At 41.6% G+C, this 21,617-nt stretch overlaps 1 protein-coding gene across 1 annotated transcript in view; it reads right to left on the bottom strand.

The window, feature by feature from the left end:
- col22a1 (collagen type XXII alpha 1 chain) overlaps positions 1 to 21,617 on the bottom strand; it is a 266,647-nt gene that overhangs the window by 171,899 nt on the left and 73,131 nt on the right. Inside the window, exons 5-9 of the mRNA XM_033019945.1 lie at positions 13,337 to 13,411; positions 12,971 to 13,070; positions 8,902 to 9,025; positions 3,564 to 3,839; positions 2,154 to 2,234 (exon numbers count right to left, since the gene is read on the bottom strand). Coding sequence (XP_032875836.1) covers positions 2,154 to 2,234; positions 3,564 to 3,839; positions 8,902 to 9,025; positions 12,971 to 13,070; positions 13,337 to 13,411 — 656 coding nt within the window. The remainder of the gene's footprint in view (positions 1 to 2,153; positions 2,235 to 3,563; positions 3,840 to 8,901; positions 9,026 to 12,970; positions 13,071 to 13,336; positions 13,412 to 21,617) is intronic.

The raw sequence follows: 21,617 nt of genomic DNA, 5'->3' as shown, positions 1-21,617 counted from the left end.
CATTCCACAAATTCCAGTTCAGACATATTTTGGGATGTGAACGACAATGTACAACTAGGAACTGAAGAAGGGTCTCGACCCGAAACATCATCCATTCCTTCTCTCCAGAAATGCTGACTATCCCGCTGAGTTACTCCAGCATTTTCGGTGTAAACTAGCATCTGCAATTCCTTCCTACACAATATACAACTACTAATATATACTGTAGGCTGACCCTGTTGTCTGGCCTGCTGGACATGTCCCACATTACCATTACCATCAGCATACAGAGAGAATTAAAACTTTACTTTAGAGATACAGCACTGAAACAGGCCCTTTGGCCCACCAAGTCAGCACTGACCTGTGTCCCCCGTACCCTAGGACACAGTGTACAGTTCTCTCTATACACTAGGGCCAATTTACAATTTTGTTTTAGCAAAACCAATTAACTTACAAACCTGAGATAGACACAAAAAGCTGTTAATTCATTTTCTACAGATGCTGTCTGACCTGATGAGTGGTTTCAGTACTTCCTATATATATTTTTTTCTTTTGGATTTATAGCACCTGCAGTTTTATTGATTTTCATTTACTACTATACATGCTTATTTGGCGGCATGAACTAAAATCCCTTTTCACTCATTAACTATTCTATCCTATTTCCACCCATGATTTAGTAAAATAGGACTCAGGCAATATGAGACACATTGTCTTCAACATGCTGCAACTACCACCTCTCTCCCATCCTCACCAGCCCTGCAACCCAGACTCACCATAAAGTGTGCAGTCTATCTTCACTGCCCTCTTGTTTGGTCCTTGTTTTAAGTGGATTCCAATTTTTGTCTCTATGTTATCATACTTGTGTTCCACTTTAGTTTATGAAATCAAATCTCCATGCCGTGATCATCATATATAGCCATCTCATTTTTTCCCAGCTTTAGGTCTTCTTATACCTCTTTCATCTCCAGAGTCTAGTAGGTCTCTTGGCTGCCAAGAACCCTCCACAAACCAACTAATCCAAAGCTCTGCTGCTCTTATCTAATCAGGGTCCCGCTCACTCATTATTCCTCTGCCTCCTGAACTGGACAGGTACAGAGGTTCTAGTAGGACAAAAAATCTCTAGGGCAGGAACACACTGAACAGAAGGATTACAAAAACCCCCCACAAAGTGCTGGAATAACTCAGCGAGTTAGGCAGCATCTCTGGAGAACATAATTCAGGTTGGAACCCTTCTTCAGACTTTGGTGGAAGAGGTGAGGGGTGGGGGAGATTGGGAGAAAGCTGGAAAAGTGGTGGGAGCACCTGTCAAGTGATAGGTGGATAGAGGTAAGGGGGCACGGTGGGGTTGATTGGCAGATGGTTTGACAAAGGCCAGTGATGAAAAGACGAAGAGTGTGAGATAAGGAGAGAAGGATAGAGGAGGCATGAATTGTCAAGAGTCAGGAGTCAAGTGTGTTTTATTGTCATATGTCTCCGATTGGACAATTAAATTCTTACTTGCTGCAGCACAACAGAATATGTGACTATGTAAACATAGAACATAGTGGGGGAAGAGAAAAAAAGTTCAATAAATAACAAATATAGTGCAGTAATAATATAGTCTTTTGCAGTTCAGAGCTCAGAGCTTATTTGTTGTTGTGTTTAATAGCCTGATGGCTGTAGGGAAGAAGCTGTTTCTGAACCTGGATGTTACAGTTTTCAGGCTCCTGTACCTTCTTCCCGATGGCAATGAGTGTGTGGCCAGGATGGTGTGGGATCTTTGATGATTTTGGCTGCCTTTTATGAGGCAGTGACTATGATAGATCCCTTCGATGGGATGAAGCCAGAGGAAGGAATACAGGTGAAGCCAGAGGAAGGAATAGTGGGAGGGGGAAGGGGGACATGTGTGTGAATCCAGGTAAAGCACAGGAAAAGAGGGAATGTAGGCCTGTTTGTAGGTTAGATACCTAAAATTGGAGAATTCAATGTTCATACCATTAGGTTGTAAGCTACCCAAGCAGGGTTTAAGGTGCAAAAAAGCTCCAGGGGACTTTGGAATTACACCTAAAGTGGGCATCAAAACTGGGGTATTGTAAACAGGGTTTTGCACAATGCATACAAAATGAGAAGCACCAGCTCTTTTCAAATTATTTTCAAATTCTTATGTCTCCTTGTGCATTTTCCTTCTTACTCACTGGGTTACTGGGAAGGTCACAGCAATTCTCCAGCTCCGCATCCTTAGCGTCACAATAAATTACGATTCGTTCAAGGTCAAACTAGAACAAAGAAAGAAAGCACCTTGGATTATTTTGGAAAATGATGAATGAATATTGTCTATTTATTATGAATTTATTTTCTTATCCGTCCCCCTCTCCACTAGATTGTGGATTTGTTATCTAATACATGGTATAGCTCCGCAGAAGGATTTGAACCTTACAACCCATCAATCCAAGTCACCTGGGACAATGATATGATTCTATGGAGCAAATGAAAATATAAGGCCCAGCATTGGCCTACAGGACCAAACTACAGTAGTTTCACTTTTTGCAGTAAGTTTCAATGATTCTATGAACTTGTCTTAATCAACTGGGAAGATGATGCCTCTGTCTCTGATTTTTTGGGTCACTAAATATGTTGACTATCAGAAACCAAACTTTTCAAAAGCACTTGTCCTGTAAATTCTTAATGATTATTTAAATTCTTAATTATCCAGTAAAATAAGTACCACTACTTTACTGTAAAGGTGACTATTCTTCTTTGTTTAATGCTTGTACACTTTCAGGGGAGACTGTGAAAGGAAGAAGAGGTAAATTTCAGCTGATGCATCACCCCAGCCCAAGTCATCTAGTGTCCTGCAAATTCATTGCCTGCATGAAATCACTAAATTCAGTTCAACTCAGGGAATAAACACAGAATCGTATTCTGCTCTGCATATCTTTAAACCCATGTTAGTATGGTACTTATACCATCAGTTCCATATATGAGAATCCCTTGCAGCAACCTTGAAGTAACCTTGACCTATTATTGAAGGGTGGGAAGGATATCAGCAGCATGGTGGCGCAGCGGTGGAGTTGCTGCCTACAGCGCCAGAGTCCCAGGTTTGAGTGAGACTATGGGTGCTGTCTGTAGGAAGTTTGTACCTTCTCCCCATGATCGCGTGGGTGTTCTCCGGGTGGTCTGGTTTCCTCTCACACACCAAAGATGTACAGGTTTACAGGTTATTTTGGCTTGGTAAAGTTGTAAATTGTCCATAGTGTGTAGGATAGTGCTAGTGTGCGGGGATTGCTGGTTGGCGCGGACACGTTGGGATGAAGGACCTGTTTCCGCGCCGTATCTCTAAAGTAAACTAAAAACTAAAATGTTTTACTGGATCTAAGAAAGGCACGTCAGTGTTTAGGTTAGTTTAGAGATACGGTGTGGAAACAGTTAGAATGTTATAGAAAGCTTCAGCTGCCCAGTGTGCAGTGCATTTTTGGCACAAATTAGCTGAATCCTATACAACGGTGAATAATGAGCACAAATAGGCCAGTGCCCAAAATAATTGAGATCAAACAATTTTTTATAAAACAATTTTCATTGTTCTTTTCAAGTAGGGTACCACTCACATCAATCGGAACACTGTCATAGAGACGCTTGCCAATGACTGTTTTTCCTTGGATATTAATGTTCTCCCGTTCTTCCATTGGCAGAATTTCAATCAGAATACAGTCGATATAGAGGGAGACACTGTCTGACTGAATGCTCAGTGCCATCTTGTGCCAGTTGCGATCAAATAAGCCACTGACTTCTCTGTTTCTGAAAACGGTCCTCACGGCATCCTTCTTCAGACCCACTGCGTTATATTCCACGGCTTTGTTCCCACCATCTAAACGAATGGACACCTGAATAAATGGAATAGCAGTTATTCTTGTGACGTACCAACGTACATAGAACACGGAACGTAGAACAGTACAGCACAGGAACAGCCCTTCAGCCCAAATGTCTGTGACAGACATAATGCCAAGAAAAATCGAATCTCATCTGCCTGCACATGATCTATATCCCTCCATTCCCTGCATATCCATGTGCTTATCCAAAAACTTCTTAAACACTATATTTGAATCTGCCTCCATAATCATCCCGAAGATAGACACAAAATACTGGGGTAACTCAGCGGGACAGGCAGCATCTCTGGAGAGAAGGAAAGGGTGACGTTTCGGGTCGAGTCCCTTCTTCAGACCTACTCTCCTGCTCTCCATAATCATCCCTGTCAGTGTTAGTTGCAGGCACCCACTACCCTCTGTGACCTGCGTATCTCATTTAAACTTTGTCGCTCTCACCTTAAAGCTTTCCTCTCTAATCTTTGACATTGTCACGCTGGGAAAAAGGTTCTGACCTATCTATGCCTTTCATATTACAGAGTATATTTCTACCAGGTCTCCCCTCAACATCTAGAGTTCCAGAGAAAACAGTTCAAGTTTGATGCTCATCTTCTTCATCAGGTTGAAGATTGTTTCAACATGAAACAACATGTTGAATGCTGCCTGTCCCGCTGAGTTACTCCAGCTTTTTGTGCCTATCTTCGGTTTAAACCAGCATCTGCAGTTCCTTCCTACACATGAAACAATCTTTGTTGCTTTCCTGCACTGGGCCACAGGCGCTCTCATTCACTCATCAAAGTGACTGTCACAATGTGTGCATCATGCCAATTACTTCAATATCCTTAAGTGAGAGACTAGCTAATATAGTGACAAACAAAGCAATGTTCTTGTTTGTTGATTATCACAAAACTCAACAGAATTGAAGGAAAGAATATGAAATTCTTATTTTACTTTTGATCTCATCTGTCTTCTTCTGAGGGCTTTCAACCATTCTAGTGCACAGTTTCAGAGATATGAGCTACCTAACTCTCTTAGTTAGGTATGAGTTCCAGCTCATGGAGATCATCAGCAACGCCTGATCCAGTCATATTTGCCGCTAATGGAAAGTAAAATCAGGCATGATCTAGGATAGAACACTGAAACAAATTTCCCTTGAAGTGGATTAAATTAACTTAATCCAAGTAAATTAGCTGCCCACTTCCAGATTATAAGAAACAGTTTGTTGGGGAGGAGAGGAAGATTTAAAGATTTCACCGTCCATGGAGGTTGAATAGTAGAACAAACCGATTATCACCATTGCAAGAGTTCAACCCTTTCCTTTTTCCATAGTTATAAAATATAGCTTTCTCCATAGTTTTAACAGTTTTTTATAAGCATATTTCATATTTTCTTGTTGTCATGCAAAAATTCTCTTTTTTTGTTTTCTTGGTACATTTGAGGTAATCTTGTGCTTCTTTTAACCTAATTTTATCAAAAGCACTACCTGAATGTTTAAATTTAAATTTAATTTCTTTAAGGGCCTGTCTCACTGCGGCGACCTAATCCGCGAGTTCAGAAGAGTGTCTTCGACCTTCAAGCTCGAGGGCACTCGCCCGAAAAACCTCGAGATGAATCGACCATCAGCGATGAAACCCTGAGCTGGACCAACTGACCGCACGCACACACACCCAAATACATCGCAAAGGCGGGGGCCAGGGAAAGCGGGGGTGAGCTGTCTGAAATTCACAAAAGAGGAAGGTAAAAGACATCTGCACAGTAATGGTAAGTCCTTTAGAGAGCACGGACAGGGGGGTGGGGGGGGGAGAGAGGGGAGAGAGGGGGAAAGAAGGAGAGAGAAGGAGAGGGAAGGGGAGAGAAGGGGAGAGAAGGGGAGAGAAGGGGGTGGGAAGGAGTGGAGACACTTTTAAGAAGTATAATAAAGTTTAGTGGGCATTTAACCTACCGGTTGGTTTTCCTTGGTCCTGAAAACTCCAATGAGCCAATCAAAATGTCCGGTCAGCAAAGGAGATTGCCTACGGCTGCCCTCGACTGCCTGTAACTCAATAGTGACCCCACTCCACTGCACTATGAGTTTAAAAGAACCATGCCGACCAATTTTTATTCGTGGACATTTTTTCAACATGCTGGAAAAATCTCCGCCAACTAGCTGAGGCCGCGAGTATGTGGGAACTTCCCTCGAGCATGAAGGAGAGTTCCAGTGACCTCATAGGACCTCCTAGGACCACATGCCATCCATGCAGCGAGTTTGAGTCGAGGGCAAACTCTTCTAAACTCGCAGATTAGGTCGCCGCAGTGGGACAGCCCCTTTAATAGTCAGTAGATGGTGCCTTGTATATTGGCACAGCCACTTTTTCTTTTCATTTTGAGACTGCATTTTAGCCATTTTAATTCATTTTGGATTTTTTCTTTACACTTTGAGTAAATTGCTGGCCAACAATTAAGCCCATTACTCTGTGCTTGGTCCCATCATGTAGTTTCTGAACTTTTAATCTTTGGCAGTCCACATGGTTGTTACTTCTTTTTCCGTTAATTGAAAGGAAATCGTAGACAGAGTTGTAGTCAATTCCCATTGCTCACTGGCTCTAAATATCCATGGTTTGCACCCACTTCTTTCAATGGACTAAAATAATAGTTCCTGTGTTATTGGATTATAAACATTGCTCCAGAAAGCAGTTTGTAGTTTCCATTCCAAATACCTCACCCGTGTTGTCGTCACCCGCTTCTTCGGCCTTTCAGTCTCTCTTGTACGGGAGTACAGAGAAGGTTTACCAGACTGATTCCTGGGATGTCAGGACTTTCATATGAAGAAAGATTGGATAGACTCGGCTTGTACATGCTAGAATTTAGAAGATTGAGGGGGAATCTTATAGAAACTTACAAAATTCTTAAGAGGTTGGACAGGCTAGATGCAGGAAGATTGTTCCCGATGTTGGGGAAGTCCAGGACAAGGGGTCACAGTTTAAGGATGAAGGGGTAATCCTTTAGGACCGAGATGAGAAAAACATCTTTCACACAGATAGTGGTGAATCTCTGGAACTCTCTGCCACAGAAGGTAGTTGAGGCCAGTTCATTGGCTATGTTTAAGAGGGGGTTAGATGTGGCCCTTGTGGCTAAAGGGATCAGGGGGTATGGAGAGAAGGCAGGTACGGGATACTGAGTTGGATGATCAGCCATGATCATATTGAATGGCGGTGCAGGCTCGAAGGGCCGAATGGCCTATTCCTGCACATATTTTCTATGTTTCTATGTTGCTATGTAAAGTTTCAATCAGGAAACTTCTGTTCCCAAACCAATCCAAATGTAAACCCTGCCTTCCTTACAACTTCTATTCTGCATTCCTTAACAGTAATTAAACTCTTCCACAATTACACATCAACCTACTCTGAGAGAAAATACATACAATGCTCATATTGTGAAGCAGTTTTAACAAGTTTATATAAAGCAATGGTTTGAACTCTAGACTCATTTCCACCCAGAGCTGGATATAAATTGGCTTCAATGTATGTTGTTTACTTAGCTTTAAAGAGCTCTTAGCAAAATCTATTTAAATCCTTGGGAGGATTCTATTAATTCCCTTAAAGTTTCCCCCCTCATTCCTCACTGTGGCCTCTAGTATTTGGCATTTCCTCCCTTGGAAAGAGGTCTGACTGTTTATTCTATATTTACCTCCCATAATTTTATAAAGGTCTAACAGGTCTTTCCTCAGTCTCTGCGTTCCAGAGAAATCAATCCAAATTTGGCCAACTTCAACCTTTCCACATCCTTCCCGCGATTGGACAACCAGAATTGCACCTAATACCAAAGTTTTATTAAGCTGCAATAGGACTTCCTGACTCTTATGTTCAGTATCCTGACCGATGAAGGCAAGCATACCACATATCATGTCTACCACTCCGTCTATTTGTGTTCCTACTTTAATGGAGCCATGGATTTGGACCCCAAGATCCATCTGTACATCAATGCCGTTAGTGGTTCTGCCATTAACTGTATACTTTCTACTTAAATTTGACCTCCCAACGTGCAACAACCAGCACCTGCATGGATTGACCTCCTTCTACCATTTGGCCTCCCGTATCGGCAACGGATCTATATCTTCAAACTTGCTGACCAACCAATCTATATTTTGGTCCACCTTATTAGTATAAATATCACAAACAACAGAGATCCCAGCTGATCCCTATGTTATGCCTTGCCTGGGATCACTCCCACCACCTGGGATCGGATTTACCATCAAGGGCTTGCAGTCTCGGGAGAGGCAAGTCGGGAGCTCCAACGCTGGATCGACCAGCCCCGACGGGAAGTTTGATCGCCCGGCGCGGGGAGCAGATAACCCCCCGATGCGGGAGCTGAACGCTTCGATGCAGAGGGCCCGAACCCCACCGGCTACGGGAGTCAAGATCATCCCGTTAACGGGGGCTCGAGGCCCCCGACCAAAGAAGAAAGCAAGGGAAGGATTTAAACTTTATTTCGCCTTCCATCGCAGTGAGGAATGTGTCGGGGTCACTGTGGTGGATGTTCATGTTAAAATGTGTTTTTGAGTCTGTTGCTTTTAATTGTATGACTGACATGGCCATTGAAATTCCTCGTATGTTGCAAAACATACTTGGCGAATAAACTCTGATTCTGATTCTGATTTCAGTATAGGAGTAGAGAGGTTCTTCTGCAGTTGTATAGGGCTCTGGTAAGACTACATCTGGAGTATTGTGTACAGTTTTGGTCTCCTAATTTGAGGAAGGACATCCTTGTGATTGAGGCAGTGCAGCGTAGGTTCACGAGATTGGTCCCTGGGATGGCGGGACTGTCATATGAGGAAAGATTGATATGACTAGGCTTGTATTCACTGGTTTAGAAGAATGAGGGAAGCATGATGGGAGGAAGAATATGTTTATGCATTAATAGATTAAAATTCTGGAAGAACTCAGCAGGTCAAAGAACATCTGGGGAGAGAATCAAAACATGTGGGTTGATGAACTTTCTTCATTCACTGGCCTGAATCACTGACACGGTTTCTCCCTCCACAAATGTAGCTGGTCTGATGAACACTTCTGCCATTAATTTTAATTTTAATTTTGAGACTACATACCTGTGGAATTCCGTATTTGTCGATAATTTGCCAAATGTACCAGTCTTCTCTTCTCGAGGTTTTTCGGAACTTGAATGTGGCAACAAAGGCGTATTCATCCGGCAGGCCTTGAGGAAATACATCTCTGAGATAAAGAAAATAATAAAAGTAACCTGAATATGCAGCAGGTTTAAGCAGATCCATATAGATCTGGATCATCCCACAGTCACACATCAAATAGAGGTTTGAACACACCTACCTTCAGGGACAGTTCTTACCAGCAGTTATCAGGCAACGGAACGATCCTCTCTCCAGAGTGTGGTCCTGACCTCCTATCTATCTCATTGGAGACAATATAACTATCTCAAATCGGTCTTCATTGGACTAAATCGTACACAAAACGTGATGCCCTTTATCCTGTATCTGAACAGTGTGCACGGCTTGATTGTAATTATGTATAATCTTTTTGCTGACTAGATAGCATGCAACAAAAAAGTGTTCATTGTACCTCAGTATGTGTGACAATAATAAACAAAACTATAGGCTAAAAACTTTCAGACTTTGTTGTTGGGCCAAGGTACTGTAATATCTTTCAACACCTATATCCTTGTAGGTTTTTGTTTCACGCAGTTGAAATCTATCGGCAGTAAAATATTTGAAAACTTAGAGTTGAGCAACAATACCTAGCAAGTTTTGGAAGGCAAGCTAGATAATGGATAAAACCATAATATTTTCATATTGGAGCAAAAAAGAAACCATGTTTTTGTTTCTGCACCTGACTGCTGTATCTTTTCCCATGTTGCAAGTGAACAGGTGTAGACATTGAGTGGAGACAAAATTATTATCTGATGTTTTTCATAATCCCTTTGATGAAATTATGTATCAAAATGTGTCAACCCTGAACCATAATAGATGCCTTTTCCCCCATAGCCATAGGGCTTATCCCCTGTACGAAAATTGGCATATCATATTTCTTAGCACAGGTGGTTCCAAGAAAGGTAGCTTGGATGTAATATTACAAAACTATAGCAGTTATAATGGATAACTGAGATTTTGATTAATAGCTAAAAGATTTAGAATTCAAATCCCATAATGCAGGTCGAGCACTCCCAAAAGCTTTTTATAGTAAAGTTGGTAGACTCAAAAAGCTGGAGTAACTCAGTGGGTCAGGCAGCATCTCTGGAGAAAGGAATATGTGACGTTTCAACCATAAACGTCGTCTATTCCTTTTCATCAGAGATGCTGCCTTTCTACCTAGAAAGTTCCTTCCTGCACATAATATGGTTAGTTGTGGGTGTAAACATTCCATCCTTGCTCAGCCTAGACATTCCGGATTCGAGTTGAACATCTTTAACTTATATTAATTATTTTACAGCTAGTCACTTTGTTCTACCAGCATTAACAGCTCTTGAGAGCGGCAATAAATATCAGCTATCCCAGAGACTCTAACCTGAGAATTAGGATTTAAAAAAATCTATACATTGAGAATTCATCTCAGTTAAGGGCCTGTCCCACTTTCACGACCTAATTCACGACCTCTGCCGAGTTTGCCCTTGACTCATACTCGCAGCATGGTCGTCACAAGGTCGTAGGAGGTCATAGGAGGTCTGAGGTAGGTCGTAGCAGGCCGTGATGCTAGTCGTAGGAACTCGTGGCATCAAGTAGGTCGGGGTGTTTTTATAGCATGATGAAAAATGTCCACGAGTAAAAAAGGTCATGAATTAGCTCGTGAAAGTGGGACAAGCCCTTTAATGAATGAGATGAGAATTTATGGCAGATATACCTGTGAATTTGGAACAGATGTCCATTGCAGAAGGTTTAATTATCCTTGTGCCCTGGTGTTGTTAGTTGGGACAGGGTCATGCATAAATCTGTCAGCCAGTGATCAATGAAGAAATGCTGACAAGGCCAGCAGCTGGGTGAATGGAGCACTTCACACAAACCCCTATTGTGCTTTTGATGAGTTCTTGCCATTGCTACTGTTTTCACATATTTAAACTAATAATTAAACCTCTGAGCATCTGATAGATAATGTCCAGCAGAGCACATATGGGGCAGTTACAATTACCTGTAGTTCAACAAACTGCTATTTTTATCTGTGAGATAGTGGTCTAGACAGATGGAGTTGAATGATGCTCATTTATTTCAGGATGACACTGTTTGACCCATGGTCTGCTGGGAGCCGCCAGAGCCAATAATGGCCTTGGTGTGAGGAGAGGCGAGAGTCTAAAAATGACAGCAAGCTGCTTAGGAGGCTAGCATACGGAAAGGGGCATGGACTAAAGTATTTTAGTTGTCAAGCTGACAAGGGCAATAGCCAAAAGCAATGCTTATGAGGTTTCAACATCTATTGTTGGAATGAAATGTGTTACATCTACATGAATTTGCTTCAGAATTTGGTCCGATCTTGGTTTTTTCTCCACTTTCCAGTCTCCCAAAACCCTTGACTTCCCCATTGTCCAAGAAATGCTCGACCTCACCGTTGCATTTATTCAATAATGCAGCCTCCATATTTCTCCTATGTAGAGAATCACAATGATCTGTACCCTTTAGGCAATAAATTAATCCTAATTTTGCAGTTTAAGTGGGTAATCTATTGTTCTTAAATAATGCTCACCACTCATTTTTTTATTCATCTTTGCGGAAAAATATGATTTGAATATTTATTGTGTCAAGATCTTCATAATCATGTTTGAATAAAATCACTGCTCATCCTTTTATATGCCACCATGTATGGTTCCATCCTTTTTACCCTTTCCTCTTAATGGGCAGCCTATTCAATGCCAGAATCACCCTGGAGCCCCACTCGGCTGCGCATGGTTTGACTGCCCCAACCGCGGGAGAATAAGAGGAAGAAGATTATCTTCCATCACAGTGAGGTATGTGGAATCCACTGTGGTTTATGTTAACATTTATGTGGTTGTGTGTCTTGTTGCTTTCCACTTAGTACGACTGTATGATAACTCAAATTTCACTGTACCTTAACTGGTACATGTGACAATAAATTGACCTTGAAACCTTGACGTTGAAACCTTGAACTCGAACGATAATTTAGCAACTGATCATACTAAATTTAGTATTCAGATTATGCTAATTTAAATTATAATCTGAATACTAAATCTAGTTCAGTTTAATTTATTGTCACATGAAAGGTGAAAATTACAGTGAAAAGCTTTTTGTTGCATGCTAACCAGTCAGCAGAAAGACAATACATGATTACAATCAATCCATTTATAGTGTATAGATACATGATAAGGGAATAACGGTTAGTGCAAGGGAAAGCCAGTAAAGTCCGGTCAGGGATCGTCCAAGGGTCATCCAAGAGGTAGATAGTAGTTCTGCACTGCTCCGTGGTTGTGGTAGGATGATTAATTTGCCTGGTAACAGCTGGGAAGAAACTGTCGCTGAATTTAGTATAATCTGAATACTAAATTTTACATAATCTGAATTCTAAATTTAGTTTCATGTGAACACTAACATGAGCATCAATAAATTAATGGACTGGCAAAATCCAGATAATATATATATATTTTGCTAATTTGACTAGATTTTTTAAACTATAACAAAGGACTCTACCCACTAAACACCTTAATGGAAGATGTATAATTAGGTTAAATTGTTTTGTAACTTTTACCTAACCATTAAAAAGGCAATGAAAGTTTCCATCCTAAAGGGCAAAGATTCTATCTACTGCTGAACTTGCATTCCAGTAGAAACATTCCCAATTGAGTTTGCAAAGTTCATAATGTTTGAAGGCAACTTCTTCTCTCAACCTATAGAGGTCTTCAGTCCCAGACTGAAATTGCAGTTCGCAATAGCATATGTTTGCAGCACAGCAGTTTTCAGCAGCACGCTTACATTGGAGTTCAATAATGTGTATGACAGTTATTTATACAGAACGCATATAGAACGGAGAGTAGTGGAGGGAAAACATTGTCACTACAATGAATTAATGTGAAGAGCTGTTTCTGTTATTCAAAGGAATTGTGTATTCTGGAATGAAATAAGTGGAGGAGCCAAATGGAATGGAACAAATGGTCTGGAGTGAGGAGGTTGCAGATGCATTTATGAACTCGTTGTTATCACTTACTTTGTCATTTGAACTATGGGTATTGTTCCTAGGCGAACATATCCTCCATTCTTCATTTCAGTAATGCTCCTCACATGAAACAGCTCCATCAGATCAAAACCTGTAGAATAAATAGCAACATTGTGTTGTTGCAATGAAACTATTAACGGCCATCCTTCTATTAAATTACATGGGCGATCATCACTGATAAATGGTTTAATATGAAGGAAAATATCCCAGAGAATGCATCAGTATATATAACATGGGATTCAATGGGAAAAGGGAACACTCGTTACAGAGAATTGTGATATATATGATTTTTGAGGAAAGCAACTTCTACATAACTAAGGGGTCACATGTATAAGTCCTGCAGACAGGTTCACTCACCTGGGATGTTAGAGGAAGCTTTTTTTGGTATCTTGGATTGACTCCTGTCCAGTCTAACATTAGGACACAGAACATCTGTGGAAGCATAAAAAAAAACAAATGTTACTTTGAAGTATAACTACAAAATCCCAAAACTTTTTCTATGACATTGAAACACAAAAAAACTCCAGATGCTGGAAATCTGAAATGGAAACAGCAAGTGCTGGAAATACTCAAAAGGACAGGCAGCATCTCGAAGGATAAACAGAGTTTTAGGTCGATGACCCTTCACCTAAACTCTTTGTTAACCGTTTACTGCAAATCAATTGATTTGCGATTTTACAATTTCAAGATTATTATATCTCATAATTTGCAGTGTGTAATTCTCATGCAAAGTTAAAGTGATATTAAATGAGCTGTCATTGTAAGAGTGCAATCCCAGAATTCAAGTAGTATTTAGTTACAGCTGTAGGAACTCTACAGATTGTGATGTAAGATGCTTGCTCTATCCGCCATCACCATTCCTAACTTTTTCCTAATTATCGTCTTAGATTGAATTAGACCATTCATAGTCTTGGCCCCCTACTTGATCCTAAGATGAGCTTTTGTCTTCATATCTATATAAAGGAACAAAGACATGGCGGACCAATTGAATAACTACTTTGGTTCCGTCTTCACCAAGGAAGACATAAATAATCTGCCGGAAATAGCAGGGGATCGCGGGTCAAATGAGATGGAGGAACTGAGTGAAATCCAGGTTAGCCGGGAAATGGTGTTAGGTAAATTGAATGGATTAAAGGCTGATAAATCCCCAGGGCCAGATAGGCTGCATCCCAGAGTACTTAAGGAAGTAGCCCCAGAAATAGTGGATGCATTAGTGATAATTTTTCAAAACTCTTTAGATTCTGGAGTAGTTCCTGAGGATTGGAGGGTAGCTAATGTAACCCCACTTTTTAAAAAGGGAGGGAGAGAGAAAACGGGGAATTACAGACCAGTTAGTCTAACATCGGTAGTGGGGAAACTGCTAGAGTCAGTTATTAAAGATGGGATAGCAGCACATTTGGAAAGTGGTGAAATCATTGGACAAAGTCAGACATGGATTTGCGAAAGGTAAATCATGTCTGACGAATCTTATAGAATTTTTCGAGGATGTAACTAGTAGAGTGGATAGGGGAGAACCAGTGGATGTGTTATATCTGGACTTCCAGAAGGCTTTCGACAAGGTCCCACATAAGAGATTAGTATACAAACTTAAAGCACACGGTATTGGGGGTTCAGTATTGATGTGGATAGAGAACTGGCTGGCAAACAGGAAGCAAAGAGTAGGAGTAAACGGATCCTTTTCAGAATGGCAGGCAGTGACTAGTGGGGTACCGCAAGGCTCAGTGCTGGGACCCCAGCTATTTACAATATATATTAATGATTTGGACGAGGCAATTGAATGCAACATCTTCAAGTTTGCGGATGACACTAAGCTGGGGGGCAGTGTTAGCTGTGAGGAGGATGCCAGGAGGTTGCAAGGTGACTTGGATAGGCTGGGTGAGTGGGCAAATGCATGGCAGCTGCAGTATAATGTGGATAAATGTGAGGTTATCCACTTTGGTGGCAAAAACAGGAAAGCTGACTATTATCTAAATGGTGGCCGATTAGGAAAAGGGGAGATGCAACGGGACCTGGGTGTCATGGTACACCAGTCATTGAAAGTAGGCATGCAGGTGCAGCTGGCAGTAAAGAAAGCGAATGGTATGTTAGCATTCATAGCAAAAGGATTTGAGTATAGGAGCAGCGAGGTTCTACTGCAATTGTACAGGGTCTTGGTGAGACCACACCTGGAGTATTGCGTACAGTTTTGGTCGCCAAATCTGAGGAAGGACATTATTGCCATAGAGGGAGTGCAGAGAAGGTTCACCAGACTGATTTCTGGGATGTCAGGACTTTCTTATGAAGAAAGACTGGATAGACTCGGATTGTACTCGCTAGAATTTAGATGATTGAGGGGGGATCTTATAGAAACGTACAAAATTCTTAAGGGATTGGACAGGCTAGATGCAGGAAGATTGTTCCCGATGTTGGGGAAGTCCAGGACAAGGTGTCACAGCTTAAGGATAGAGGGGAAATCCTTTAGCACCGAGATGAGAAAAACATTTTTCACGCAGAGAGTGGTGAATCTCTGGAACTCTCTGCCACAGAAGGTAGTTGAGGCCACTTCATTGGCTATATTTAAGAGGGAGTTAGATGTGGCCCTTGTGGCTAAAGGGATCAGGGTGTATGGAGAGAAGGCAGGTACGGGATACTGAGTTGGATGATCAGCCATGATCATATTGAATGGCGGTGCAGGCTCGAAGGGCCAAATGGCCTACTCCTGCACCTATTGTCTATGTTTCTATGTTTCTATGTAATTAAAAGTCTCATCTTGACCACTTCCTGTTTGCACTGTGCTTTGATTTTAGAAAAAACGCTACCACATATGGCTGTGATCTTTTGGCCATCTTACTCAGTCCTCCTCCGCTGTGCAGGCCCTGCGGATTTTTCCCATCGATGAAAAATAAAAGACTTATTAGTGTTAAAACATCTTGAGATTCTCTCTCCTGTCAATCGCCACCATGAAGGCTGCGCCCCTTCCGGTGGGAGGGGGGAGGGACTATAAAACCCGGAAATGTGAGCGTGGCTCAGTCTGTCTGCAAGATGGCTAGGGAAAGGCCATGACTCTCTGTCTGAGCTGGGAAACTAAAGAATACTGTGAGTATGCAATGTACTTGAATAAATGATTTGTTAGCCCTTAATGAAATTGAAATGAGTTGTTTGGCCTGCCCTGTGCTTGAAACTGCAATAGCAATGGAAATGAAGTGAAAATGCAATTAGCTGTTTGGCTTGGGCCTGCCCTGTGGTTGAAACTGCAATGGAAATGGAAATGAAGTGAAAATGCAATCAGCTGTTTGGCTGAGCCTGCCCTGTGCTTGAAAGTGCAATGGCAATGGAAATGAAGTGAAAATGCAATCAGCTGTTTGGCTTGAGCCTGCCCTGTGCTTGAAAGTGCAATGGCAATGGAAATGAAGTTGAAAATGCAATCAGCTGTTTGGCTTGAGCCTTCCCTGTGCTTGAAACTGCAATGGCAATGGAAATGAAGTGAAAATGCAATCAGCTGTTTGGCTTGGCCTGTGCTTGAAACTGCAATGCGATTGGAAATGAAATGAAATGAGTTATTTGGCCTGCCTGAAACCACTATTTTCGGCCCGCAAGGCCCCTATTAGCTGAGAAACCAGTCCCTTTTGCCCGTCTTAGCCCAGGAGGAGCATTTTGGCCCAAAAGGCCCGTGCCAGGCCAGGAAAAGTCCAGAAAAAGTGCCTTCACTGAGATTTCACTCCAATTTTTTTTAAAGAGTTCCTTCGGTCCATCAGGCCTGTACTAGCTTTAGGTAGAATTTCTGGCAGTTTCTGAGCTACCAGCCCACCAGGCCTGAGTAACTGAGCTGCCAGCCCGCCAGCCCGCCAGGCCTGAGTGACTGAGCTGCCAGCCCACCAGCCCTGAGTGTCTGAGCTGCCAGCCTACCATGCCTGAGTGACAGAGCTGCCAGCCCAAGAATCCATTCGGCCCACAATGTCCATACTAGCCCTCTGGAAACCAGTCCCTTCGGCCCACAACACCCATACTAGCACTCCAGAAAGCCCCCCCCCCCCCCCCCCCCCCCACTGGCCAGCAATATTGGAATTGGTGGAGAGGTGGAATATTACGTTGGGGGACCAACTCTCCCGTGTGAACATGGGACCCGTCCCATTTAGCCTAGACTTTATATAAAGATACAGAATGGGGTAATTCAGCCCATTGAGTCCATACCGATAATTTATCACCCATTCATGTTAATTCTATGTTAACCCATTATAACCCTATGTTAACCCTATGTTAACCCCCTCTCCTCACCCCACTCACCATCAACAACACCACAGTCACATCTATGGAGTCTTTTAAGTTCCTGGGAACCATCATCTCCAAGGACCTTAAATGGGAGGCCACCATCGACTCCACAGTCAAAAAAGCACAAGAGAGGATGTACTTCCTGCGGCAGCTGAGGAAACGCAATCTGCCACAGGCAATGATGGTCCAATTTTATAAGGCCATCGTAGAGTCTGTCCCCACCTTCTCAATCATGGTCTGGTTTGGCTCAGCCACCAAGCACTACACTCGTAGGCTGCAGCGAATCGTCTGATCAGCTGAGAAGGTTGTTGGCTACAACCTTCCCTCCATTGATGAATTGTACACTGAAAGGGCAGGGAAGTGAGCGGGTAAGATCATCTTTGATTCCTCTCATCCTGGCCACAAACTCTGAATCATTTCCTCTGGAAGGTGACTCCAGACTGTCAAAGCTGCCACAGCCAGACATTAAAGCAGTTTTTTTTCCACGAGTGTAGCTCTATGCAATAGCCAAAAATCTGTAGCCTCCTTTTGCTCTGGTATTTTATTTAATTCACATGTTTAATCGATAATGTTTTATTATTAATGTTTAATGTGTCATTCTTAATGTTGTCACTTGTGAGCGGAGCACCAAGGCAAATTCCTTGTATGTGAACATACTTGGCCAATAAACTTATTAATTCATTCATAAACTCATTCATTCATACGTTGCCTACACACTTGTGGCAATTTACAGAGGTCAATTGACCTACAAATGCAGGAAAGATACAAAGAGTTGGAGTAACTCAGTGGTTCAGGCAGCATCCCTGGAGAACATGGACAGGTGATGTTTTGGGTCGGGACCATTCTTCATGGTTATTCTATCATCATAGTCACCAATTTCTATCTCATTACACAGCCCAACTGTCTCCATGCTTCAGATCTTCTGTTATCAAACCATTTATTTTTGCCTTTTCATTACAAGTTTTGACTTTACCACTGTTTCTTGAATGTTTTCCTGATTTTGAACCTTCAAATTGATGTAAGACTCTTCTGCCTGTTGAATCAAGTCTCCTATAGTTATGCTCATTGCTCCACAATTCAACTGTACCTCCATTTCAAAGTCCTGGGCAGTATTTTCCTAGAAGGTTTTGTTAATAAACTGTAAAATTTACAAAGTTAAAGGCCTGTGAACTGTGCAGTAATATTGCACACTAGTAACTACCCTCTGGAAAAGGGATCTCACCAGGCCTTTAAACTTTTAGATGATAATTATGATACGGTACGATACGATAGAACTTTATTTATCCCAGGAGGGAAATTGATCTGCCAACAGTCATAAAAAACACATGAAACATGAAATTAAAGTGACGAGTGGAAAGGCTTGGGGGATGTGCAAGGATTGGGGAGAGGGGGGGGGGGGGGGGGGGGGGGATTAGTTTCAGTCTACCCCATGACAGAAGTAGGAGGAGTTGTTCAGTTTGATAGCCACAGGGAAGAAGGATTTCCAGTGGCGTTCTGTCCTGCATCTTGGTGGATCCACTCTGTTGCTGAAGGTACTCCTCAGGTTGACCAGTGTGTCATGGAGAGATATAAAGATAACCACTAATCTACAATGCCAACAATTCCTGAAGCCTGTTTTATTTGTTGCAACATGATGTTCAATGGAAACTCAAAGCACTACTTGGTTCTCAACATTGTAAGAAATGATGGCTACTTCTCTCATTACACAGCATAGCCCTGGCTGAATGATATGATTGCAGTCAGAATTTAAGTGCTGTTGTGCTGATTTTAACTCACTCTCCAAATACACAGAACAGATGGAGAACCCAGACCATCGCCAGTAATGACATCCCAAACTTAATGCTCCCTTGTCTGAGTTTGAAATGTGAGGTAAAGATGTTCCAGAGGTGAAACAATGGCAGTGCAGACCCTGTAGACATTGAAGAATTGGAACACACCTGCTGAATGTCCTTTGGAAATTCTTGGGAAGTGTGCTGAATTATAAAAAGAATGCAGCTGTCATTTTTAAATAGTAGACTGACTCAGTACACCATATCAAGTAATGGATTTAACTCACAGTCCCGTAAATAATCTGTTAAATATAAATCCACCATTTAGTAGATACTTTATCACCAACTTGGCTGTCAGCCGGCATTTAGTGATTGTAAGTGACCAATTTATCACCTCTGAGATCCTCAAACAGCTGCCAAATCCCAGTATAACATTAATTAAAACAACATTTAGTCTTTATCTTCCCAATTTTCACCAATTAACCATAAACTACATGATAGAAGAATTACAACAACATGGTTATTAATGGAAATAAAGAGAATCGGACACCTAGTCTCTAAGAGATCAGATGTGGAGGCAATGTGGCTGAGAGGATCAGTGTCTATTAATGCACCTGATTATGTAAGCAGCAGGAGACTTCACTAGTATAAAAAGGGTTGATTCCATTAACACATAGTCTTAATATGAGCTGGAAAATTAGGAAATAGAGAAACAGTAACAGACTGGTAAATCAATGATTACATGGTTGAAAAATGCCTGAGCTAGCTGAGGAATCACTTATATATTCAATTTATGTAAGAATTCCACACAATGTTTTCTGAGGGCAATACTCAAACTATGGTGGCACCAAGTTTGACTGACAATGAGGCACCTATGAGTATGAATGGCTCAAAGAACCGCTAGATCGTGCTATTGAACCGCAGGCTCCAACTTTTTGGAATGACTTGACAGATTTTTTTTTTAAAGTTCAAATGAACCTTTAAGTTAAAATTAAAACTTGTAATGCTTCCACACCCACCAAATAAAATCCATTAGAAGAACTTTGAACTATTTCAGGACTACCAGTGCCTGCATCTAATATACGACCAGGCCAAAGTCAATGCAGATGTTAGGCTAAAGGAATGTTGTCCAGAATAAATCTGGGATTCCAATTTTAATTAGATTTTAGCCTTCTTAAGATCTTCACTCATTCTGTTTTAGTTCCCATTGGACAGAGTGGGCAGCTGATGACCTACCATTCAAACGACTTATCTTTACAAGAGGTTTCTAGATGGATGGAAGACCATATTTAGGTAGGAAGGTACTGCAGATGTTCCTTTAAACTGAAGATAGACACTAAATGCTGGAGTAACTCAGTGGGATAGGCAACATCTCTGGAGAGAAGGAATGGGTGAAGTTTTGGGTCGAGACTCCGATTCAGACTGAAGTTAGGGGAGAGCGAGATACCCATTCCTTCTCTCCAGAGAAATACTATATTTACTTAGCTGTGTTCAATTCACAGAGCTGAGCAGGAGTAGATTCGAAGTGGAGGGCAGAGTAATAAGTTATCGTATGTATTAGTTAGAGCATGTGCACAAAATATGAAACAAAAACATTTAGTTGTGCATGCACTGCTGTATGCTGGCATGGAGCACGATGATTTCTCAACTGAATTGTACTTATGACCCAGGTCAATGGGTGAGTTTGACTGAAGTCTGTTGAACAGGCCCTAGGATGTCATGATGCACAGCTGGTGGAGCTTATACATCACAGTACCAGGGACCTGGGTTCGATCCTGACCCTAGGTGCTGTATGCGTGGAGTTTGCACGTTCTCTCTGTGAACATGCATGTTTCCGCCCAGTGCTCTGGTTTCCTCACACATACCAAAGATGGGCAGGTTTGTAAGTTAATTGGCCACTTTAATTTGCCCCTAGCGTGTGAATAAGAAAGTGAAATAACATAGAACTAGTGTGAACGGGTGGTCTATGGTCAGTGTGGACTCAGTGTGCTGAAGGGCCTATTTCTATGCTGTATATTTCAATCAATCAATGAATCAATTGTTTCAATAATAATAGATTGGTAAAGACTGGGAAAAATAAATTCAACCTTTTGCTATTCTGATAATAGCTATTAAGGGAATGATCTGACAGTTACAATAAAGCTAACAAAGAGCTATTCACCAGTGTGGCTCAGGTCTCGGGTAATTTTAGACATTAGTATGCTCGTGGGGGCAGAATTTCTGTTTGATATAGTTCTTTTTTCCTCACTATGGCAGTTAAGCCAGAAGGTGTAAACATAGAACATTTATTTTGATCCAATTATGCCAAGCTCTCAAGTATGTAGTAGACAAATTTGCTGTATGGTCTGTCTCATATATATTGACATCTTTGCGGCTAGAAATGAACATTCATGATTAAATGAGGAGCCATTGGATAAACAAACTCCATGATGCGCTATTGTTATAGAAGAGAAGGTAGCTAATGTGGCAGACCACAGTCACCGAGAGATCATTAGGAATCATTTGACTGTTTCAGGGATGAAAGGATGTGAAGTACAGGTCACCGTTATTTATGAAGGAAAATCACAGGATCAAATACATACTTGGACTCTGCATTGATTAGAAGTGCTAAGTGAGGCTTA

Source organism: Amblyraja radiata, chromosome 4 (assembly GCF_010909765.2).
Source record: "Amblyraja radiata isolate CabotCenter1 chromosome 4, sAmbRad1.1.pri, whole genome shotgun sequence".
Classification (NCBI taxonomy): Eukaryota; Metazoa; Chordata; class Chondrichthyes; order Rajiformes; family Rajidae; genus Amblyraja; species Amblyraja radiata.
This window is presented reverse-complemented; position numbering and strand designations above follow the sequence as displayed.